This window comes from Podarcis tiliguerta, assembly GCF_965153285.1.
Source record: "Podarcis tiliguerta genome assembly, chromosome: 13".
Taxonomy (NCBI): Eukaryota; Metazoa; Chordata; class Lepidosauria; order Squamata; family Lacertidae; genus Podarcis; species Podarcis tiliguerta.
In genome coordinates, this window is record NC_139546.1 from 37,917,708 (window position 1) to 37,941,884 (window position 24,177).

The 24,177-nt window shown below is 44.6% G+C and overlaps 4 protein-coding genes across 15 annotated transcripts in view; 1 reads left to right on the forward strand and 3 right to left on the reverse strand.

Annotated features, from left to right (window-relative positions):
* LOC310662695 (uncharacterized protein) lies at positions 1–7,290 on the reverse strand. Of its 4 annotated transcripts, none has more exons than XM_083409687.1 (3): positions 6,632–7,290; positions 4,524–4,625; positions 1–2,873 (listed from the first exon to the last, which is right to left on the reverse strand). In XM_083409687.1, exons 1-3 carry the CDS (start codon positions 6,654–6,656, stop codon positions 844–846), a joined length of 2,157 nt encoding a protein of 718 aa, XP_083265813.1. In that variant the 5' UTR covers positions 6,657–7,290; the 3' UTR covers positions 1–843. The 4 variants fall into 4 exon arrangements, with proteins under 4 accessions (XP_083265813.1, XP_083265812.1, XP_083265815.1 ...); XM_083409686.1 differs by having other exon boundaries at positions 1–2,876; positions 6,632–7,288; XM_083409689.1 differs by lacking the exon at positions 6,632–7,290 and adding an exon at positions 5,205–5,607 and having other exon boundaries at positions 1–2,958.
* Positions 7,291–7,409: 119 nt separating this feature from the next.
* Positions 7,410–24,177, forward strand: part of PRR14 (proline rich 14) — a 45,301-nt gene continuing 28,533 nt past the window's right edge. For 2 of the 5 annotated variants that reach the window (XM_083409683.1, XM_083409684.1), the window contains exon 1: positions 7,410–8,510. The gene's annotated coding sequence lies outside the window, so the exon portion shown is untranslated. Of the gene's footprint in view, positions 8,511–24,078; positions 24,143–24,177 lie in introns of all 5 variants that reach the window. The other 3 variants (XM_083409685.1, XM_083409681.1, XM_083409682.1) reach the window with 3 other exon arrangements.
* Positions 11,719–12,967, reverse strand: LOC310662736 (BLOC-1-related complex subunit 6-like). The gene has a single exon (XM_083409801.1). It carries the CDS (start codon positions 12,577–12,579, stop codon positions 11,869–11,871), a length of 711 nt encoding a protein of 236 aa, XP_083265927.1. The 5' UTR covers positions 12,580–12,967; the 3' UTR covers positions 11,719–11,868.
* LOC310662699 (uncharacterized protein) lies at positions 15,686–21,212 on the reverse strand. 5 transcript variants are annotated; one of them, XM_083409697.1, is made up of 4 exons: positions 20,871–21,212; positions 20,222–20,331; positions 19,742–19,816; positions 15,686–17,980 (listed from the first exon to the last, which is right to left on the reverse strand). In XM_083409697.1, exon 4 carries the CDS (start codon positions 17,967–17,969, stop codon positions 16,323–16,325), a length of 1,647 nt encoding a protein of 548 aa, XP_083265823.1. In that variant the 5' UTR covers positions 17,970–17,980; positions 19,742–19,816; positions 20,222–20,331; positions 20,871–21,212; the 3' UTR covers positions 15,686–16,322. The 5 variants fall into 5 exon arrangements, with proteins under 5 accessions (XP_083265823.1, XP_083265821.1, XP_083265822.1 ...); XM_083409695.1 differs by having other exon boundaries at positions 19,631–19,816; XM_083409696.1 differs by having other exon boundaries at positions 19,627–19,816.

The following is a 24,177-nucleotide window of genomic DNA, read 5'->3' on the forward strand; positions in this document are numbered from 1 at the left end:
TGGGAATTAAAAAGAGCATTTATTAGTTCATAAGAGGGAGACATGGATAATAGCAGAAATCAAAACATTACAAAAATAACTTCAGTTAGGAAGGGTAAAGGGTCTGGAGCATGCAATAAGTGTTTAAAAAGCTGTTCTAGTTAAATACTGGAGTCTTACATATGTTCCCAGATTTGCCTGGGCTCCTAAATAATACCAGTGAAAATAAAACAACAAAGTTAATGGTTTTTTTTTGTTGCTCACACAGTACCTTTTTAAGCCAATGATTTCAAAGCTTCCAGACTGAGGTGAGGTGTCCTTCCTACCAAACTGATTCAAGGAGTGTAGCAAGAATTGCTTACAGCAGTAAGGAAAGGCACAGTCACCCACCTCTTTATGAAAAGGCACCTGCCTCGGGTAGCTTTATGGGTTTTTTAACATTACATAGTTCACTTTGAGAAGTGTGGCACACCATGTACAGATGTAGGGTAAGATTTAAAAGCTGATTGAATAAAGTCACCCGATTTGGAATTAATTTGACCAGCAAATGGCACAAGACTTGGGACAACACAGGGAGCTGGATCATCATACAGCTTGACCATGAGGCAGCCATGTGGAGATATCTAGTACAGGCATGCAGGTACTGAGGGTGAGGAACATTTTTCAAGTGGAGAGCAGCCCAAGCAGAATCTCCCACACAACACAAACACGGCCATATTTGCTGCAGGTGAACAAGACCACTTTGCACCAATGGATAGTCCTGCCATTTCTGTCCACTACATATTGATGGCTTGCTGGTTGGGCTATAGAATGAGTTCCCCAAGCATCCCACTCCCATTCTTTTGTCCGCTGCATCCCAACCAATCACTTTAATACCACAATCTCCTCATTTTCATCCTGGCAACTCTGCCTTCCAATCTCCTCGCCTTCCCCCTCCAAGCTATCCTCCCCTTCTCCCAGCCAGCTTTGCCTCTCGCTACCGTCCTCACTGCCGTGCCACCCCTGTCCCTCGCTGGTGTGCTTCTGCCTGAAGTTCTCACCTACGGCGTTCTCCCACTCCTCCCTTAGGCTCTCCTCTCTGTCATCCTGCCAATCTGGCTCCACAATCTCATCCAGACACTTCCCCCTCAGTCTTTGATCCTCATGGTCTTGGAAATCCTCCTCCTCGCTTTCGTCATCCTGACATTCCAGCCTCATGCTCTCGTCCCCATCATCCTGCAACCCCACCGCCACCCTCTCCTCGGCCTCGTCGTCGGGGTCGTCCTGGCATTCTAGCCTCATGCTTTCAGTGCAGTCATCCTGCGAGCCCGGCTCCACGCACTCGTCCTCGTCATCCTGCCACTCTGTCCTCTCTGTTTCGTCATCCACACCATCCTTCCACTCCTGCCTCATGCTCTCTCTGCCGTCTTCCTGCAACCGCTGCACCACGCTCTCGTCTGCGTCGTCCTGCCACTCCACCCGCATCGTCTCATCCCCGTCGTCCTCCCATTCCCGCCTCATGCTCTCGTCCCCTTCGCTCTGCCACTCCTGCTCCATAATCCCTATCCCGTTGCCTTGCCAAAGGCTGTCCACTCCTCCTTCCACCCCCTGGTCCCCAACACCTTCCATCCCAGCAGCATCCCAGCCCTCCACCAAAGCCAATGTCTCTCCTCTCCTCACATGGGCTCGCCGGTGCTGGGAGAGTGCCGACTTCTGTCCAAAGCCTCTCCCGCAGTATGGGCAGCGGAAGGGCTTTTCGCCAGTGTGGGTGGCTTGGTGCTGAAGGAGAGCGGAGCTGCGCACAAAGCCTTTCCCGCAATTGGCGCACGAGTAGGGCTTTTGACCAGCATGGATACGCTGGTGTATGTGATAAGTGGAGCTGACGCTGAAGCTCTTCCCACACTGGCTGCAGCAGTAGGGCCGTTCGCCCGTGTGCGTGCGCTGGTGCTGCAGCAGTGCTGAGCTTACGCCGAAACCTTTCCCGCACTCATCGCATTTGAAGGGTTTCTGGCCTCGGTGCACACGCTGGTGCTGCTGCAGGTTGGAGCTCTGGTTGAACCCTTTCCCACAGTCTGGGCAGCGAAAGGGCCGTTCGCTCATGTGGATCCTTTGGTGTCGGATAAGGTGGGAGCTCTCGGCGAAGTGCTTCCCGCATTCTGGGCACCCAAAGGGCCGCTCGCCGGTGTGGGCACGGAGGTGGCGGACCAAGTCAGCGCGGAGACGAAACGTCTTGGTGCATTCCCCGCAGGAAAACGGCCGTTCCCCCGAGTGGAAGCGCTTGTGCTGGGTGACCTTGGAGCTCTGCGAGAAGCACTTCCCGCAGATGGAGCAGACGTAGGGCTTCTCGCCCGTGTGGATCCGCTTGTGCTGGATGAGATCGGAGCTGTGGCTGAAGCTCCGCCCACACTCGGGACAGGTGAAGGGCCGCTCGCCCGTATGAGTCCGCTGGTGTATGATAAGGTTGGAGCTCTGGGAGAAGCCCTTGCCACAGTGAGTACAGCGGTATGGCTTCTCCCCTGTGTGAGAACGCATGTGCTGGACCAGGTGGGAGTCTTGGCGGTAGCTCTTGTCACAGTGGGGGCATTTGTAGGGTTTCTCTCCCGTATGTACACGACGATGCCGGACTAGGTGGGAGCTGTTACTGAAGCTCTTCCCACAGTCAGGGCAGATGGTGGCTTTGGGCACCTTGTCATTGTCGGAAAAAATGTCCGTAGATTCTTGTTCCACAGATATGACAGATTCACCATTACTGGCCACATGCTGGGTAGTTTCCATTAGATGGCCTTGTGCTGTGATTCCTTTTTCCTGGAAGATTTCTTGCTGGCTCTTTGCCTTGTCATGAATCCACTTGTCTTCTTTCTGTATGCTCTGTTGTTCTGCTTCCTCTTCCTTATTTTCATTTGTTATCTCAATGTCTTCTGTTGGAATAATCATACCAAAGATTTTTACCTCACTGTTGGCAGCTGAACTCTTAACTTCATTTTGTACACTGCTTTGAACCTTGGGAAAGCACACTATACATTTTAAAATAAATAACAATGACAAACGAAACCGCCACCGCTCCTGGGTCCCCCTGCTAGCAGCATCCACTGAAGGGAGTCAAGCGTTCCTTCCTCCAGTGGGCACTGCTAGCAGAGGGACTCAGGAGTGGTGGTGGTTTCACCAAGAATATATTGCTGAGTGAAACCGCCATCCCACTCTGCCCTCATATGATGCAAAGGGAGAAACAAGCTGTATTGGCTTCTCCCTCTGCATCTTCTTTAAACTGCTTGACTGAGGAATGTGCAGTTGCCCTTGCCTCAGTCAAGCAGTTAAAGGAGCCCCCAGCCCGGCACTGGCTCCTGCAAGCTGTGGTGGGGTAGGGACTCTGTGAAACTGCTCAGCTGAGGGGAGCATGGTTGCCGTTCCCCACAGCGAGCAGTTAAAGGAGCCCTGGTGCTCTGCCTGCTTGCACCGGGGCTGAGCGGTACAAACAAGCTGCATTGTCCCAGCCTGCAAGCCTGGGTGAAACTGCCTCAGCTCTCAGAGGTGAGAGCTGGGGCAGTTTCACCCAGTGTCTCACAGGCAGAGGCCAATGCATCTTGTTTTTTCAACTTCGCAGTATGTCACCAAACCACGATGTTTGGCTGCCGATACACTGCAGTGTTGAAAAGCTGATAATGCCCAGCCCTAACACAAAGGAAATTGATGCAAATCGCCTCCTGCTTTTAAACTGCCACAAAGCTTGCAAAAAAAAAAGTCAATCATGGAGGCTATTTTGGAAATCAAAGAAACTTATTTACTCACAATTCTCTCATCACAAGGAATTGACAGAATTGTGGGTAAAATTAGAGCATTGAAAGAGAACGTAATAGAATTTCTCATTATATAGAAATATATGAATTTTTGTTAAAACCTTGATGTATTTCTGTAGTATGTGCGATGAATTAGCTCAACTTTCAAGGGTGATCACATAAAAGCTATGGGGAGTTTGCTGCATAGGGTCTTACTTTCTGCAGCTATTCAACCCTTTTTGAAGCTAATCACAGTTTACCATGTCTTGTCTGAACACCTGCCTCCTGTTAGTCTTGTGCTCCATCAGCACCAGTCCCACACTTGTGGGTGATTAGACTAAAGCGGATTGCAAAACTAATTTCATTGCCTGCATAGTTTAACAAAAATGTTAAAATAGATCTATAGAACTGACAAGTAGCAACTGAAAACTCTCCCACAAATTGAGAGAGAAGGTTGATGGCATATCTTTGAAACCTCAGCAAAATGATAAGGGGTGAAAATGACTCTTGCGTAATTTTGGTGGTGGATCAAGAAAACAGGAACAGGAAAGCAGGGTTCTAAATAAGGAGGTAAGACATCTCATTACAATAATCCAAATCAAGTCTAATTTCAAGGTTCCTTCTGGTAAACCTGGAAATCTCTATTTTTTTTCTTTCCCTTTATATGTTTAAAGAAAGCTGTTAAGAGGTGATGGCTTGTCTAAAAACATCCCTATAACTTTGTGGAAGGGGGAGGGGAGATTTCCTGATTCATTAAGTCATTAAGCTGCAGAGCTTCCATTCATTCCTCACCTCTTAGTGTCTCTTCTTCACTGGAGTCCTGGAGATCCAGGATACATGTTTCTTTTTCACGTTCCATAAGGGAAGTCACAGCAGCGTTAGTACTGGGGAATTCTGATTGCGGGGAAAGAAATAGATTGTATAGGGTGAGAGCATTCAAAGATGTCTACATCATTAAGACATGCAATGCTCACATGTGTAACCATGCCCCAGTTCCCTATTGAGGCTCATAAAAGAGCAACCCCTGTACACATATTTTAGATCATCCTATAACACAAATTCCCTAGCATCTTACAGAACAGACATTCCCCACAAGTCCATATCAGCAGAGACATCTATACCCTTCTTTCTATGGAGCCTACTAGAACAGTCGTAAGTTCCTCATATGACAGTTATTTAAAAAGAAAAAGAAAAAAGAAAACCAAACCCGCCCAACACCTCTCACATCAGAAATATTCCTCTAAAATTTAAGGATATTTTGCACAATTAAAGGAAAGCTGCCAAAGCTGAGTTGGAAGCGGGGGGGGGGGTCGTTTCTCCTTAACTTTCCCCAGCCCAGTTCTTGCATTCCTGTCACCATGACAGTTTCCTGACTCCATTGCTGTTTTCACTCCCACCCCTTCCCCAGCCCCTTTCCCTTCATCATCTGCTCGTACGATCCAGCGAGATGCTGCAATTGCAGCCACATCGAACCTTGTTCTTTGGCGTTGTCTCCCTTATGGGTCCCCTGCAGGCTTTGTTTTCATTAGTGGGCATGGGGATGCTGCTAGGTGTCTAGCTATGGAGATCCGCTTGCAACAGGAAGGTCCCTTCATGATTAAGCCCCCTCAACAACGGTACTTCCTTCTGAGTCCTTTCTAGGCGTCGGAGACAGTAGAAGCTCTACGGTTTTAACTCAGTCACTTCCCGAAGTTAGAGCTGTCATTACGACCCTCGTTTAAGCAAACGGCTAGAGTACATGGCAGCCCAATCGGATTATAATACATGCCCTTTATACGAGACCAAAGTTTAGGAACTGATTTCTGCTTTTGAGATTTTGAGTAAATCCCGTTGCTTCCCACATACGCTAAGCAACTGCTTGCTTTTGCATAGTCAACCCAGATTCCCCTTCTGAACTCCACTTTCCTGGCATGACAGCTGCAACGTGTGCAGAGGAGGGAAAGCAAGAGGCTCAAGGGTCTGGAAACTAAGCCTTATGAGGAGCGCTTGAAGGGGTTAGGTGTGTTTAGCCTGGAAAAGAGGCGACTGGAAGGAGATAGTCATCTTCAGATATCTTAAGGACTGTCACGTGAAGGAGGAGCATGCTTGTTTTCTCCTGGACTGGACTCGAACCAATGGTTTCAAGTTGCAAGAAAGGAGATTCCGACTAAACATTCGGAAAACTTTCTGACAGTAAGAGCTGTTCAGCAGTGGAACAGACTCCCACGAGAAGTGGTGGACTTTCCTTCCTTGGAGGTTGTTAAGGAGAGGTTGGATGGTCATGGATCTGTCATGGATGCTTTAGCTGAGATTCCTGCATTGCAGGGGGTTGGACTGGATGACCCCCGGGGTCCCTTCCAACTCTAACATTCCATGATTCTATGACGATTCGTGTAAAAAGTGTTAAAACTGTAAGAGGGGAAACTGACCTGAACACTTAGGGTAGAAGATGGGAGTGCATGCCAATCCCCATACTTACGTTCCCGAGTCCCGCTACTACTGTTATACATCACTACACATCCAACAAATGTCAACTCTCTGTCCATCTATTCTCCCCCAAATCTGGTACAATATCTCATTTACAGAAGCTAAGGTTTTAAAAGCTGCCAATAGCAATGCAATTCCAAGCGCAAAAACGGGTGGGGTTGGGGTTGGGGTTGGAGTGGTGTTCTGGGACCAACAAAAGGTTTATGACAATCCTTGCACTGTGTTCTGTGAGATATGACAAGTGCCCTAAACTGCTCCTGTAAAATCTGCTCTGCATATCCTGGCATATGCCACATCCAATTCTGAGTCAGCGTGGAATTTGTTCTACATGCTGAACGCGCTGTGTCCTCTGTCAATGTCATGTGTCCCATGAAAACTGTCTCTGCACCCCACGGGAAACTGAGCCATATTCTTCCTTGCATAATGAAGCTAACCTGTTACGAGCGTTGAGATGTACATAGGAAGTTGCCTTCCACCCTTGCTCCATCCAGCTCAGCATCGTCAACACTGGCTGGCAGCATCTCTCCAGGTTTTCAGACATCTCTTCCAATTCTACCTGGAGGTGCCAAGGACTGAACGTGTGACTTGAATAATAAGATAATGACAACAATAATAAAATTATTGTCGCCACCACTAAAGGCGACTGAAAGTTCCCTTCCATTTCCAGGAATGTTTTTAGTTTGCAGGCCATTGAACTATTTTTCCCCCTCCTCCCTCCAAAAACTCATTTCCTTTGGTGTCGTGTCTTTGAGACCGTCAGCTGAGGGCCAGGGACTGTTGAGAGAGACCCCAGCACGGCTCTGCAAAAATCATAACTGGTATTTGGAAGCTCCAACCTTTGGGGGATTAAGTGTGGGATTAAAATGCATTATATATCTCTATATATATTGATATCTAATGCATTTTAATCCCACATATATATATGAACTTCTATCGGTTTTGGTAAAGTAAATACTTTGGTTGCTAGAGAATAATCCTCACCCCACCCCCGCGCGCGCACACAATGCGCCTTTCCACCTCGCCCACTTTAATGTTTGAGAAGAAAAAGTGGAGCGGGGAAGAACGAGAAACGGGGGGGGGGGGGGGAGCAGCAGCATCTCGCCTCACACCCACCCCGCCCCCTCAACGGCTGCAGCGGGCGCTCCGCCCGCCCGGATTAACTCCGCCCCCTATTCAGGCAGTTTGGTTGATTTTCCCGCCTTAAAGCAAACTGTCGGTGCGGGTGTCGCGCGCTGCCTGCTCGAGGCGGTTGACCGAACTGTTTTAAACGACCAGTTATTATTACCTCATTCTTAACGGAGGGTAGTTTCTCTCGCTTCTTGTGAGCGTCTCGCTTCTTGACACTTGATCTGGGTTGACGGTTGAACGTCTATGTTCCACGTTTAGCGGGCTCACGTCCCCAGTTGTACTCCGAAGTAGTTAATCCGGAGCAACTGTCACCCTCCCGCCTCCCGTGCTTCATTTTTAAACACAGAAATGGCTCAGAAATCCCAGTTCTGCGTGAATAGGTTGTTCTGGTGAATCATCGTCATCGTCCATGGAAAAAAAGTCACAGCAATAAACCTGTCAAGTCTTTTAAGGTGGCCACAAAACTCGTATTTGCTGGAACATAGATATTTTCCTCTGGAATGTGGAAGAAATGCGCTGGGCTCAGATTCACTCTCGTTAAAAGTACTGTATGTTTCGCTGCTGCCTGAGCCCTTCTCAAAGCAGATTTTGGGGCTCAACCCCTTCTCAAATAAAGCCCTGTCTGGTTCAATGCAAAAAAAAAAAAAAAGGGGTGCTAGTGGAAATCCACTCACTGTGTTAACACCCTGAATGTAGTTATATCTTAACCTCTGTTTAGCTGGAAGTGAATCTCACTTTTTACAATTATGTGGCTTATTCCATGTAGCCTACACATCTTAAAAGGATTTTGTGGGTGTAGTCTGCATACTATCTCCCAAAGTATCTTAGGATGTGCGACCAAGATCTGGTGCGTTTTGCATGTTTAACTATCTCCTTTATTAAGATTCAATACTGAAGATGAGAACATGCTCGCAGCACTCTTCATACCAAAATATCCACAACGGAGTAGAAATAATTTAATTTGCTATTCATCAATGTATACCATGCAAGCCATACCAATAACAAGTCAGTGATTCAAAAACCAACCAGATCCCTCCCAAGGAAGATCATCTTCACCATCTTCCACACCATCTGAACCAAATGAGGCTGTGCAAGTGCTGGACCAATGTCTGGAGACAGTAATGGGCTGGTGGATGAGGCCCAATCAACTGAAGCTGAATCCTGATGAGGCGGACAGAGGTGTTGGTGAGTGGTTCTCATGTTGGGGTATTGGGGAGACTGTATGTTCTAGATGGTGTTGCACTTCAGTCTCCAGCTGAAGGAGCAAATCCATAGCTTGTTTGAGAGTCCTCCTGAATCCAATAGTGTCATTGGAGGCCCAAGTGACTTCAGTGGTCAGCAAGGCTTGTTTCCAGCTACTGTACTGTGATAGCCTTGCCGCAGCACTCCAAATTCTAGTACACTTGCAAACAGATTACTGTAATCCACATGGGACTGTGCTTTTGAGTCAGTTTCGAAGTTGCAGCTGGTGCAGAACACAGCCAACAGATTTGTGGTCAGTGTATCCGGCTGGAATCATATAAAACTGATTTTACACAGAATGCACTACCAACATACTTACTAGGTCAGATTCAAGGTTTGAATGCAAACATATAAAGCCCTGAGTGACTTAGGTCACAAAGAGGTGTAAGAGCACCTCTTCCTATATCCACTGGTCTGGGCTTTGAGATCTGCTGGGGAGATGCTGCTTGCGGTCTCTCCCATTGACAGGTAAGCCAACTGTCATCTGGTGACAGGGCCTTCCCAGTGGTGGCACCCTGCAAAATGCCCTCCCTGAGGGTAGGGACAATGAGCTTGTGGCCCTCCAGATGTCATTAGACTCTAACTCCCATCAGCCCCAGCTAGCTTGGTAGATAGTTGGGGATGGCATGGGTGGAGTCCAGCAACATCTGGAGAGTCACAGATTCTTATCCCTGCCTTAGAGATTGTGTCGTCACTTTCATTCCTAAGTTTCCAATGCCATCTTGAGACACATAGATCTGTTTTCACTCAGGCCTTTGGGAAATAATGGTGGGTTTTAGGTCAGAGGCAAGGATGCTGCTTTCTGCTATAGTGGTGTGATGGTTTGAATATTATTTTAAAGTAGGAATTAACGTTTAAAAATAGTTTTATTGAATGTAGTTTGGGAATTGCTGATATCTTAACTGATGAAGGATAATTTACAAATTAGTCAAATAAACAAATAAAACACTGCATTGCCCAGAGAAGAAGCCCTTCCTGATTATAGTGCAGTGTTGTAGAAGGTAAGCAGATATTAGCCTTCAAGCAGCCAGATGATAGAGATGAGAGCAGTTGGTGCTCCCTTGTCATATCCAGCAATGGACAGCACCAGTTTCTTGTATTCTGCTAGACTCTCACTTGGTGAAACATCTCTTCTTTCTCTGTATCATTAGAATACCGATTTTTTGATAGTATACTTTATGAGGGTTCTGAAATTGGGTTTAATTAAAAGTGTTTACAAAGACAAAACTAGATCACCAAATAAATTATTCAGCTCACTGGTAGCTAGGCAACAATATTTGTTCCTGAGCAAACTTGCATCGCCTAATCACTGTCTAAACCAGATCTTTACCAAGTACAGTGGTACTTTGGGTTAAGAACTTAATTTGTTCTGGAGGTCCATTCTTAACCTGAAACTGTTCTTAACCTGAGGTACCACTTTAGCTAATGGGCCCCCCCGCTGCTGCTGTGCCACTGCCGCCCGATTTCTGTTCTCATCCCGAAGCAAAGTTCTTAACACAAGGTACTATTTCTGGGTTAGTGGAGTCTGTAACCTGAAGCGTCTGTAACCTGAAGCATCTGTAACCTGAGGTACCACTGTATGTATGTTTAAAATCAGTCTCAGTGAGGACAGTTTTGTCCATGTGCAAATATAGCTTGTCAGCAAGGAAAACTATGTAGTTGCTAAGTTATGGATGTGTGACAGGGGGCCTCCCAAAGATTTTGAGGTGAGATAAGTCTTTCTTGACACTGCCCAGACTGAAATAGCCCACAAGGCAGAATTAACTAAACCACTCTATCACTGTTGGTAGGCAGGATGTCCTGTTTTGACGGATGGTGTTGATGCTAATGATCACTTATTTATTTTTTGTCTTTGGAGTCCCTTGTTCAAAAATTTTGAAACCAGTCAGAAGTCTTATGTTGCACTGTGTTTCCATCTTTCTTCTGCTGGTATAACTGCTTATCTATGGTTTGTCAAGTGCAGATGCCACCTTTTAATTTCATCCAGTCCCTGGGCTTTACCAGTAGTCTCTTTACTGCTACCCACCACCATCTCCCCGATGGGTCAGTAAGGAAAGTAGTCACTTGGGCACTGTTAACAGCCGGTGCTCCAAGCATAATCTAACAGCAGTGCACAACACCCTCTCTCCTTTACAAAGAGAAAGGTGGCGTGAAGAACAGCTAGTTATGCTGCTAGTATCTTGCAAAGGTAGTTTAAAAGCCTTGTCCCACCTACCTTTCTTGTTCCACTGGAAGAATCCCTGCAAGAAGAAAGCATTTATAGTATTTTCAGTTATAGTATTATTCATGTTAGTAAGTAGATCCCAACCTATGTAGCCAGGAGTTTCAGGAGATGGCAACACCCAAACACTAACTTTTTGAGTGTTTCAATATACTTATTCATTTATTGTAGTCATTGCACAATTAATGGTTGTGTATGTCCCCTGAATTTTTACCCCTGTGGGTCATTGGCCCTGGATAGAAAAAAGATTTCCCACCCCTGGCTTATTAAATGCTAGAACCTGCATTTGAGACAACACGGAACATTCTTTCATGTTTGTTGATCATTATCTGGGAAGCTTACATAGATGAACATTTAAGAATATAATAAGAAACAATGGTAACAAGTATGGGGTTCACAGCTTCCTTAAAATCACAACCATGCCCTCAATCCAAGATGCATTAGCAAGTCAAGACCCTCTACTATTGCCCTGTATAGATGAGACACAAATTCTATAAAACACATTTTTGTGGAAATTCAGGTCCAACAACTTGAGCTTTTTGAAACAGAAGTTTTTGAAACCCAACATCAATGAAGTCAGCTTGAATGACACATGAACATAATTTCCTGTTTTTTAGCTGCAAAAAAGCTGTGTACCCACTAGTAGCTGGCCCACACATAGTTCAGTCTGTTTTTCCAGTGTGTGGGTCATCACTCCTCTGGGACTGATGAGAGAATCAGGGTTGCAGGTCCCTTAGGCTGAAAAGAAAGCAGCACTAGGAGAGGAGGTGTTAGGGTCTTATATGGGCTTGAATCAGCACAGGTGGATGTTGGAATCTCGGTGGGTGAGGAAAGAAGGGTCAATGATTGTTTAAAGAAGCATAGGCAGGCCCTAATGAGGTTTCTAGAGTTTGATCTAGTAACATTATCTAGGGACAATATTTTATGAAGTTTGAGAAACACTGCCATACTTCATTTATTATAGTGCAAGAACACACCCACATAGATTTCCCTTTTTGAGTATGAATCACAGTAGATCAGGTATCAGCCCGCTCCATGCCCCACCAGTGAACAAGTTAATTAGTTTTTTTGAAAGAGGCACTACTTGCAAAGTGCCTCAAAGATTTCCAGAGTCCTCTTAATCTCCCGGATTTGTTTAGCGAGGGTATGGACAGGTTGCATGGAGCGGTCCAACTCCTCGCACCTTGCCATCAGAGTGTACATCCCTTTGATGCTCATGTCCACAGATTCACCCAAGCTGTCTACAGCATCCCGGTAAGTCTGGATGTACCCAACGCTGAGGGCTGTCATGTTCTGGATAGCGCTGTTCAAGGCTCTTAGCATCTGGTCCACCTTCTGTGCCACATCCCTAGTGAGCCTTTCCAGATCCCTAATCACCTGTGGGTCAATGGGAGGTATATCTGCAGTTTTGCCCCTAACAGACAACTGCGACGACACTGATGATGAGGAGGTGGGTTCTGTGTCATCCAGACTGCCCCGGGAGCTCATCTTGATCTTCATCTGCAGGTTGTTGGCCACAAAGTGTGTCAGGTCCCCGTCATGGCTCACTGTCCCTTCTAGCTCCAAAGCGCTGGATATGGTAGCCCTCCTACCTTCCTGAGCCTTGGATGCTCCATACACTTGGCTTATCCCATCCAGGCTATGACTGTCCAACAAACGGCCTCCAGCCATCCTTTCGCGGGCTGCCACCCTCAGCCTCCTGGATTCTTCCCCAGCCACAGACGACGACGACGAGGAGGAGGACGTTGGGGTCTGTATATGCACCTGAGCCATTATATGCTGTCCCTCCATTATGCAATATAGCAAGAAGATCTAGGATGCGACAAGTATAAATCAAGATGCAGACGCTGAAGGGGAAGCTTCGGAGGAGACAAAAAAAGACACCAGAGACAACGCGCAAGAGGGATTCAAGTTGCCCATTTCCTGCATCTGACCACCAGGTGACCGGTCGGCGCCTCTAATGGGCGGAGAATCCTCAAGGAAGAGGCGGAAGATGAGAGTAGGTTCGCTAGGGAGAACAAATGGGAGATTCTCATTGGTGCGTCTCACGTTCTTTAAGAGGAATAGCCAGTCAACGTGAAGCAAGAGGCGTATATCGGGCGCTCTATGCTCGGTCAAGCTCTTCTGCCGGAAGAAGTCTGACGCAAGATAGCGTTCTCGATTTGCCAGGGGAAAGGAAGGTTGGTATCAAGATTCACCAGTCAAAAAATTGGGAAGTGTTAAAGGCTCCCGCAGGGCGGTAAATGCCATCCTACTCTGTTGTAGCAGCTTGTCAGACCGAAATGCCAGTATTTTCAAAACTGAAGCTTAGAGATAACAAAACCTGCATTTCCAAAGGCAATATGTATTTTTAATTTACTGACGTAGGCTGCAATCCTAATCTCAAATTAGCTGGGAGTAAACCCCATTGAATTCAATACAATTTACTTCAGAGTTGACGTGGTTAGGCTTGTGTTCTTACTCCTGGCGGGAATTTTATGGGTTTGGGTTTTTTAACAAAATTGAACCCCACCGACAACTTTTGAAGTGTCTGTACACCAGTTCTTTGTGTTGAAGGACAGAAGGTATGAAAACAAACTTCCCCTGAACTATATGTGGAGCTGTCATTTTCAGGACGAATAAATACTCTAAAACAGTAACTTGGAACCTCAGGACCATTATCCAAATAAGTACACCACCTCCTTTCTGATCTGCAAATTGTCCCCACATTTGTCCCATTGTGTTCTTAATAGGACCAAAGGAACAAGAGCCATCCACTCCTATTCCAGGTAGAACAGCAGAGAAGACCAGCCTGACCTAAGCTTGACAAAAGGACTTGCTTTTAGCTCACCACTTTGTTTTGTCTTTGAAAAACTGCTTTCCCTCCTTTCCCTCCTGCTCCCTTCTTTGTGTGTCCTTTGTCTTTTTAGATTGCAAGCCTGATGGCAGGACACCTCTCTTACTCTTAACTGATGCAAGTCACTATGTGAGACAATGGGTTTTATCCACCTAAGTTCTATTCAGAGTAGACCCATCGAAATGAATGAACCTAATCATCATGTCCCTTGGTGCAATGGGTCTATTAACGAACTAGCTTTGACTGCAACTCATTAATTATCTGAAAAATTGGATAGAAACACTAAATACATAATCAGTCAGATGTAAGTAGGCAGGGGGATGCCTTTTCATGAGATTTCCCCCAAGGAAGGTGAAAGTAACTTGGGAAACTGGAAGATGTTATTTTCCTTCAAAACAGGACCATTTAATAGCATATCGTATTGCTACATTTCCTAGGCAGGTGCTGATGAGGACTGTAGATAAGGAGGGGTGTGTGTGTGTGTGTGTGTGTAAGAAGACAATGCTTAAAGAATAGTTCCTAGCCTTGAGAATTGAATCTGTTAATCCTGATTCACAGTTCCTTTTTTCCCATCCACTTTCCTTTGCAGTGTATCTACTAGATACTTTGGAAAGTTGTTCATTTGTTGTTAAAGTGAAGTAACTGCTTATGTAAACATCACTAAATTGTAGTCTTGAGCTATTGCACTGTTATGCAAATACAGTTCTAGCTTTCAGATTTTTTTTAAAAAAAGGAAAAGTAACTTGCTGTTCATAATTTTCTTTGCAAATGTTAGTGTTGTCCTCACAACAACCCTGTAGGGTAGGCAATCAGTGATCCCATCTTGCAGACTGAGGAATTGAAATGGAAAGATTGTAAAAACTGTGCCTCTAGTGAGTCTACAATTGAGTGAAGAGTTGAACCAAGGTTATCTAGGTTCGTTGTTCGTTATCCCTATTCCCCCCCCCCCCCATGAAATTGGCTCTTGCTATTGGAAACACTCTTCCATAAATGCATTTTTAAAAGGACTAAGTTAAGTTCTCTTGAGTTTTTTATTTGGTTTATAAAAATTAATTCAAGCATAAGTGATACCTTTCTGTCAGAGAAGCCAGTGAAGTTGTAAATGAAATCATGCCCTGAGGGTGGTTTTAATAAAATAATGCTACATATATTTTCTTTTAAAGAGCTGCCTCCTGTATGACAAGGACAGACCAGTTCAGCAGAAGATAATATATGTTGCTTAAATTCAGAGCCGCAACTCCTTCTAGCCTCCAGAAAACTCTGTAAGATACCCACCTCACTTTCATCATCCATTAGAAATGTGTGGAGGAGAGCCATAACTTGAGCCCAAGAAAGAGCAAAATGAGTGGTAAAGAATTCCTGTTTCGTAAAAAGAGTGCAAACAATGTTTCAAGGGTTTTAACACCACTATGAAGAAATGTTTCCTGTATCTTTTCCCTGTGGCAACAAAAAACAAAGCAAAAGCCAACTTTCTGCTGTGGGACTACAACTGATAGCTTATGTCAGGCATGTCCAACTGCGATCTACTCACAGTATAAAAAAACCTGGCAGTGATCTACCCATTGTCATTGGAGGCGCGTGCGTGAGGTGGGTAGATTGCCCAGAGTTGTTGAGCTTTTTCTGTGGAGGATTGCCCAGAGTTGTTGAGCCCAGAGTTGTTGAGCTTTTCTGCCGTAGGATTGCCCAGAGTTCTTCAGCATTTATTTGTTAACTTTCGGTAAACTTTATTTAATCCTATAATCGATAAGGGTCCTGTCAGAAAACAGACAATGTGAACACTGCCCAAGCCATTTCCAAGGTGACATGGCACTATTCCTCTATGAACTAGCACAATGCATGGAGGGGGTTTTCATAACCTGGCCCAACGGTAGGGATAGAGAACCTGTGGCCTTCCAGATGTTGTTGGATCAACTCTCATCAGCCCCAGGCAGCCCAGCCAATGATCTGGGAGAGTAGTCCAACAACATTAGAGACACTGCAGGTTCCTAATCCTGCCCTGGGGCAAAGATTGAGGCATAGTGTATTAACATTGCTACTGGAAAATATTGACTGCAGCACCACTGTTGTCATCATGCCTTTAATACATTGTGAATGCAGAGAGACATTTTAGCACAATCACCTCCTGGGAATACTCATTCCCCTCCATGCCATCTACCCCTCATATTAATTGGTTACATGGCCACTACAAGTGCTGCCTGCAATTCTAGTTTTATACCTTCCAAATTGCATGTGCAACTTTGGAGCACCCAAACACTTTTTTAAAGTGGGTTTTCAAGACCACAAACTCCCCAAGCTGACCCACAGAATATGATCAGCCAATAATTTCTTTGAGTTAAGGCTCTGCTCTGGAACCTCTTCTGAATCTGCTCCCTGCCAAGGGGACACTGCATGAACCCAGGTAATGAAGAATGCTGTTCAGGATATACTGAATTCATTTTCCTCACCACTGAGTATTCACAACCAAGCTATACAATTCTGGTATTGGACTGCAGGATTTGAGGGTTGATAAACATGGTTCAAGGCAAGTTTCAGTTCCAATAGCACTCTTTTCAGAGGTCTATCCTTACAGTGCTCCAAGTTTAGATTTATCTTTCTCCCTCCAAGACAGAACCCCTTGTCACATGTGGGAGTTTCTGGGACAGCCCTGGCACATTTGTTTGAAAAAACCACAAAGCCTGACATCGTGCCCACAATTCTTTCAGTCATCTGGTTCCTCTTTGATGTGCAGAGAAACTGTTGATAGTTCTCTCCTTTCTACCTGGGCCTCATCTGACTCTTCCTTTTTCACCCATGAGAGTGACCCCGTTTCTGCAAACGGTATGTCATTCTCCCACTGAAGCTCTGACTCTTCTTTTACCTCCGCATCCCATGTCCCTGGAGGGAGCACCACTACCTCATCAGCTTCTTCCTCCATGTCATTCTCTGTATTGTTCTCATCTTCTTGGGGTTGGACAAAAGGCTCTTTGTAAACCCTGCTGTCCATTGGCTCACTGCATGTGCCAGAAAGTAAGACTTCCTTGGTGTGAGTCCTCAGGTGCTTGGCAAGAGCAGCCCGTTGGCTGTAGTTTTTGTTGCACTGGAGACAGGCATAAGGCTTCTCGTGAGTGTGAATCCTCTGGTGCTGGACCAGCGTGGAGCTCTGCTTGAACCCTTTGCCACATTCATCGCAGCGAAAGGGGCGTTCCCCTGTATGGGTGAGGTGGTGTCGCTTGAGAGCTGACATACCACTAAAACTTTTCCTACACTCTTGGCAGCTGTACGGGGACTCACCAGTGTGAGTCCGGAGATGCTGAGTCAGCGCTGAACTCTGACTAAAGCCTTTCCCACACTCCTGGCATTTGTATGGCCTCTCGCCTGTGTGAAGTCTCCGATGAGTTGTGAGCACCGATTTCTGGCTAAAACTGCGCCCACAATCTGGACACGGGTAGGGTGTCTCTCCAGTGTGTATCCGCCGGTGCTGTGTCAAGGCAGAGCTGGCAATGAAGCTTTTTGGACAATCGGAGCACTGGTAGGGCTTTTCTCCTGTGTGTGTCCTCTGATGCTGGAGAAGGGAATAGCGCTTGGTGAAAGATTTACCACAGGCTACACACAGGTTGGGCGGGCCCTCTTCAGAGTGAGTGCGGACATGTTCGTTGTAGAGAGCCCGTCGCATGAACCGCTCGCCACACTCCTCACAGGCAAAAGGACGCTCACCAGTGTGAATGCGACGGTGTTCAGCTAACGTGGTGCTCCGGCAGAAGTTCTTGCCGCAATCGTCGCAGCGGTGAAGGTTCCCACTACCTAAACGTCCTGCAGAGGCAGTTCCATTTTTTCCACCACTGCCATCAACCTGGTGTGAAAGAAGATGCTGTACAAGCAGGGAGATCTCTCCAAAACGCTTCCAGCACTCAGTGCATTTGTATGGCTTCTCACCTGTATGGGTGTTCAGGTGCCAGACCAGGTGAGCTTTGGTGCTGTAGGTGGTCCCGCAGTATTCACATCGGAATGGTCTTATGCCATCATGAACTCGTTGGTGGCGGGTCAAGTTGCTCTTCAGCCGGAAGTTCTTGCCACACTCCTGACATCTGTAAGGCTTCTCTCCTGTGTGGATACTCTGGTGACTGGCTAATGCGGACTGGACAGAGAAGCAACGGCCACAGTCTGAGCACTCGTATGGCTTCTCCCCTGTGTGGGTCCGCTGGTGGGCAAACAGTTCACAGGTCTTGACAAAGCTCTTTCCACAAACACCGCAGATTACCCTGCCTACTCGCCGATGCTTTGCTACTGGGGTTGCTAAACTTCTCTGAGATTTTATTCCTGATACTACATCTTCCCTTTTGCTTGCAGGTTTTTCAGCTGTATCCATCTTTCTGTTTCCTAGTAGAAAGAAGAAATTCACATTGATTCATCTACCATCAATCCCCAACGACCATCAATCCTCACATTCTGCTTCCACAAGTCTTTTAACCACCATAGTTCCATCTATTCTGCATCATTTGCTGCCAGTTAGTCTTTAGATATATTTTTTACCAAGTCCTCATCTTCTTCCTTCCTCTCTGTTCTTTCTGCATTGGCCTTGGGTCCTGAATGTGGGCACTACTGCAGCTTAGGCCAGTGCATATGTAAAGAGCCTTTCTCAACCACAGTGAATTTATTTTCTCACCTCATTGTGGTTTCCAACCTAGAAAGTGTATGATGAGCTAGATAAGCCTCTCCATGACAGCTATTATGAAAGTTGCTGCAGGCCAGTAAGACAAGACTCCTGAACTGGCCCACTTCTGAATAAATATGGCCCTTCCACAGGGTCTCATTCTCAGCACAATATGCTTGAGTTGTATTTATGGACTAACTCAGCCACAGGCAAACTCCGGCCCTCCAGATGTTTGGGACTACAATTCCCATCATCCCTAGCTAACAGGACCAGTGGTCAGGGATGATGGGAACTGTAGTCCCAAACATCTGGAGGGCCAGAGTTTGCCTATGCCTGGACTAACTCATCATTCCCACGTCTTTTTATCCTGCTACCACCTCTTGCCCAGATTATTCCATCTTCCTAGCCACTCATCCTTGATACTCCTTCACTGCTGGCAGCTGTGCTTAGGATGTGGTTTGGGAGATAAAAGTACAGAAGACCCTCAAGAGTGCTGGAAGCAGTACAGGTTTCTAGTTTCCTGTTCCTGACTCTAGTGTTAAAACTAGCATCTTGAACTTGGGGGTGCTCCTTTTAATAATAGTTACTGTGCAGTGTCTTAACTGTTGAGATGGTGATTATTAATAATAATTAATACAGTGCTTTAACTTTTTTTCTCAGGGCCACACTTTTAAAACAAAAATTTGCTCATGCCAAATTTTTTTTTTATTGCTTAGAAATACATTGGAAAACAAAAGGAAACAACTCCTGTCAGTACTTGATTTATAGCATAGAACACGACGACTTTATAATATGATCATGGGGCATCCAAAACGTTTTTTAAAATGCAGCTACATAAGAACATGAATCATTCTCAAAATACAATTATAAATGAGCCTCTTACTTACATATGTACCTTAAATTTGTATACAAACTCAGTGAGAAGCGTGAGCTCACTTTTGCCAGGTAATTTCATTTCACTTAGGTCTAGTCTGAGATAAATGAACTCTCATCTCATCAACACAAAGAAGCCTTTCCCTTTTCTGAACTTTCATATTTGCCAGAGTTGAAAATCCCTGTTGTATGCCATGGAGAAGTTCAGAAGAATAGCCATGCTCTTGAAGAGAGGCATGGATAATGTTTCTGGTTGTACATCCCCCTCAAAATATTTTGATACTAATTACTATACTATACTATACTATACTAAACTGAAATATTTAAATATTTCTTTGATTGTCCTTGAATCTTCTTGCCACACTTCCATCCTCTCCTACCACACCAGTGTGGAGTGCTACATCCTCTGAGAACCAACAAATTAATAATATATTTTTTAAAGGGAGACAGTCAAGACCTGAGCCTACTGTATTGACAGTGATCTTACCATATCAGTTACCTACTTCTGATGTTTTAATCACTGTGTGCTACCCCTCCCACCAGACCTCACTTTCTCCATTTTACCAAGTGATCTTGGGGCTGTTCTGTAGTTCCTTGAAGCTAGAAGGCTGTGCCTCAGAGCCTGTTTTGTTATGTTCCTTCCCTCAATCCATCTCAGGAGTTATAAGAGGTTTGCAGATAGAAATGCCCTGTTCAAAGAAAAGAAAAATTAAGAGTAAGAGTTTATTGGGACTCAAGATGACTTATTCTTAACAACTATTCCCTCATGGATAAACTAAAAGCAGTTCTCAGGGTATTTTTAGGTTCCACGTCATTAGCTCGTAATTACTGTAACATTTTCAAGCTTGCTTCCAGGATTGTGAAAGCTAGAAATTACTTTATCCTCCTTCGTTTGCAAAAAAAATAATAAATGAAGACCAGCTGAAAACTTCATCTTCCCAACAAAACCCTGCAAAAGTGTTATGTTGGCTACTATTCCCCCCCTCAATTACTATAGGCCATACCGCCCAATCAGAAGGCAGTCCTGCTTAGGCTAAAGAATACAGGCATCAGATACCTGGAGGATGTACTTAACAGAAGAAAAGAACCCTTACCTGGAGAAAAGGAGTTTATTAATTCTCTTCTCGGTGTATCTGTAACTACATTCCTAAACTGTAACATGGTGTGCTTTTCCTTGGCTGAAAGGGACAGGTCCTAGCAGACTCTAAAACAGCAAATAAAGACCTTGTGGCTGGGAGACATGTCTAACGTGAAAGATTCTCATGACCCTCCCCGGTCTTCTGCCACAACACAAGAAAACAACTCTACTACTAGTCCAGTATTTCCCATTTAGCTCATGCTACTAGCCTACAGCCTCAGAAAGGGCTTTCATCCTTTTTCATATCCTACACTTCCAGCAACTAAGATGGACAGCTTACCTGGGTCTGGCTATGGCAAAGGCAAGTTATACCAGCAGCCTTCTTCCTTCACTACATACAGCAAAGCAATATCCCTTTGTGAGGCCACATTTCTCCCAGGAGAAGCGGCAGTCACCACCATCATCTAGGAAACTACCCAACCTGCAGCTATTCCAGCTTGCAAACTTCTAACGTTTTATTTCTAGCAGACAAAATCTCATATCCAATAATCCCAACCTCCCAATATCCCAGCTTTGCTGATGCCCCAAAACTCACAGACTTGAAAAGTAAAAATGTTACAAATAATAAATAGAATAACCCCAGCTCTGGACTTCCCATCACTCACCAGGCTATGCATGTTGACAGCTCTTGCACTTTGTGATCCCATAGCTAAGCTTTGTTGTCGGCTTGGGGCAAACAGGGAGGGGGGATGCTGCACAGGAAGGTACACTTAGCACCACCTTCCCCCTTACTGCTACTTCCATGTCTCGTCTAGCATATAAAAAGCTCGCTGGTATTAACCCCTAAGATTGCCCAAATTTCTATCTTTACAATGTATGTACAATACATTGATCAGCTAATAAAATATATTATACTAAATACATTATGTATTTTGTTTTTATGTGAGAATTCAGCGATTTTTCTTTCATATTTTTGATTTAAGCAATGAAATACCTAATCCTGATTCTGCTAAATTTGCTTCTAAATTTTCTGTATCTCCATTCCAAGCGTAGGAAAATATTCCAAAATGGGGAAGTTTCTCCTGGCATTTCTCTTTTTCAGCCTCCTTCTAAGGTGGTGGAAAAAAATGTTGACTTCTTAAATTTGGTCCATCAGGCTGTTATTGAAGCCAAAGGATGAAGGGTCAGTTTTTAAACGTTAGTATCCTTAACATACAGTTTATAACCCTGCAATAATTATCAGTGCAATCCAATATTTGTGGACACAGAAATAAGCCTCTGATAATTGAATATGGGATTTTAGCCCCAAGCCTTTACATTTTAATTTTTTTATTTAGATTTTTATCCTTTCCTTCCTCTAAGCAGCTCTTTCCCTCCATTTAACATCACAAAAACCCTGTGAGGTAGGTTATGCCATGAGACAGTGACACACCAAAAATCACCCAGTGACCTTTTATGATCAGTAACAATTTGAACTTGGTAGAGGTTGGACCCTGAACATAGATTCTGTGATGCTTTTGTGTTTTTGTTCAAACTAAACTGCAGTTTTGTGGTGGTGTTTTTAATTCATTGCACTGCATGCTTTAACACACAATGTTTCCCAGCAGCCACCGAAAGCAGAAAGGCCTCCTCCCAAGAATTGCCTAGATTTTCCATTCTAAAGGGTTAAATTCACAGAAATAGGCTGGGCACCTTTGTTGGCATTGTCGTAATAAAGCTAGAAGCGAGTAAAGGCACAATTAGGATGAGAGAGCTTATTTGTACGTGGCATTGCACTTGAAGAGTTGGAAAAGGCTGTTCAAAACACAGTTGCCAGGGTACCCCTTGTGTTGCAGGGTTTATATTTGTGTTGAAAAAAATACCACTGATTCATGGTCTATTTCTGAGTCTAGTCAAAAGCATTGGTACTTACCTTTAAAGCCCTACATGGCTCAGTAGACGGATACCTGTTAGACTATCTTCACCTGGATCAGTCCACAAATAGACTGAGGCTGTCCTCTGAGCTTCTCTACTGGGTTTACCCCAGGTCCAACATAAAATATATCATGGCCAGGGAGAGTGCCTGTTTGGTGGTGGCACAGGCATTGAAACCCCTTCATCTGGAAAGCTCACCTAGCACCTATGTTGTTTATCAGTTCAGCACCAGGCAAATAAATACCTTTTTCTTGTCCCAGGTTTATTTTTTTAAAAAAAAACCCAAACAAACAACAATCCAAGTATTTTAAGCCATGGTGAAATTTCTTACCCATTCTTCCCCTCTTGATTATTTTTTATGCGTCATCAATTACTGGTTTTTCAGATCTGGCTGAAATCTTTTTCCCCAAGCCATCCCAAGAACATTATTTACTGAAGACTACAGGTTAGAAATGTAACCAACCCCCCACACAATCAATCAATCAATCAATCAATCAATAAGTTGTGTTCCTAAGTCACTCCATCACAATGCCTTTGTCTGCCATCTTAGGGGGAAATAAAAGAAGTATGTTTTTCCACTCTTCATATTACAGAACTGAAAGACTCCTAGGGTGCTGACATTTCCTTTAAAGCATGAAAACCAATCCATTTCTAGCCCTCATGGCAGCAAAGAGAAATTTGGAAGACATGGGATCAGTGCCTGGTGGGATCAGAAACTAGATTTGGGCTTGATCAGAACTTTCACTGGTCATAGGCTAGCACTTCAGTACTAATAGATGCTTACATGTAGCTTGTGGGTTTGGGGGAAGCAGAAAAATAATTTTACAAAGCTCTATGCGATTTGGAAAAGGCTATAGTTCAGTGGTTGAGCACATGCTTGGCATGCAGAAGATCCCAGATTCAATCCAACATCTTCAGGTAGGGCTGGCAGACCTCAATCTGAAACTATGGAAAACCGCTACCAATATCATCAATACTGAGCAAGCTATGAGACAATTTCCTACGTTGCTTAGGCTCTAGCCCTACACTCACTTGGGAGAAAACACCATTGAACTGAATGGGGCTTGCTTCTAAGATTGATAAAAGATTACACTTCCATTTAACATGATTTATTTCAGGTTAGTGTGTGTTTTTTGGGGTGAAAAGTTTTTCTTTTAGCACAGAACATATACAGCCCAGACCCTAAGTCCCTAGACCATGGAAGATGGTAATATATTTCTCACTGTTAAGAGATTGATTAAGGTAGTAGTGTGTGTGTTTTCCTGGGATACTGCTCTCTCCTACAAAGCTGAATATTAGCCTGAAGATTGTCCATGCACTATTAATGGCCAAGCAGAAATTTCATATGCACAAATGAAGTTCACTGTGAACACTTGCTTTGTCAGTCTGAGGCTGCTTGAAGTATGTGGCTTGCCTTGCTCTGTAGGCTTCTATGTTTCAAGACACAGGTGTGTAAAAAGTGTCCTCATAACCTTTCCTAGTAATCAGGAGTGACCAGGTCTATTTAGGGACCAAATTTTGGTTTAGATGTTCTACAAATACTAGTAAGAGTCTATGAAGTCTAATGATCTTAAATATATATATATGACATATACGTTTTTCCACATACATACCCTCTGCCTTAGGAAAACAAAAAACAGAAGACCATCTTCTATGCATCCATTCCCACAATGGATACATCCTCATTCCTTCAAGTGTCTCTTTTCCTGCCAGAAGGGGGAGCTAGTGATACAAATCCAAAGCTTTTGTGTCTACTGTACTGCTACTTGCACCAGTGTTAATGATTTCCTTTCTTCAATCAGAGCCTTGACTGCTGACCTGATATTATTTTCCTTAACTTTATTACATAGGGATAAGAGAATCTATTCAAGCTCTTGGTGCATCCTGGAATTGATTCTTTTGAATAGTAGCATTTTAAAAGAGAAGAAACAAGTGATTTTCTATTTTCTTTTTTCCAAGGCAGAGGCGAGGAGAGAACAAAAGTACTGGGTGAGAAAGCTAGAGGGAATACAGAATATGGAGGGTAAGTCTAATGAGCTCACATCCTGCTTGTGGGCT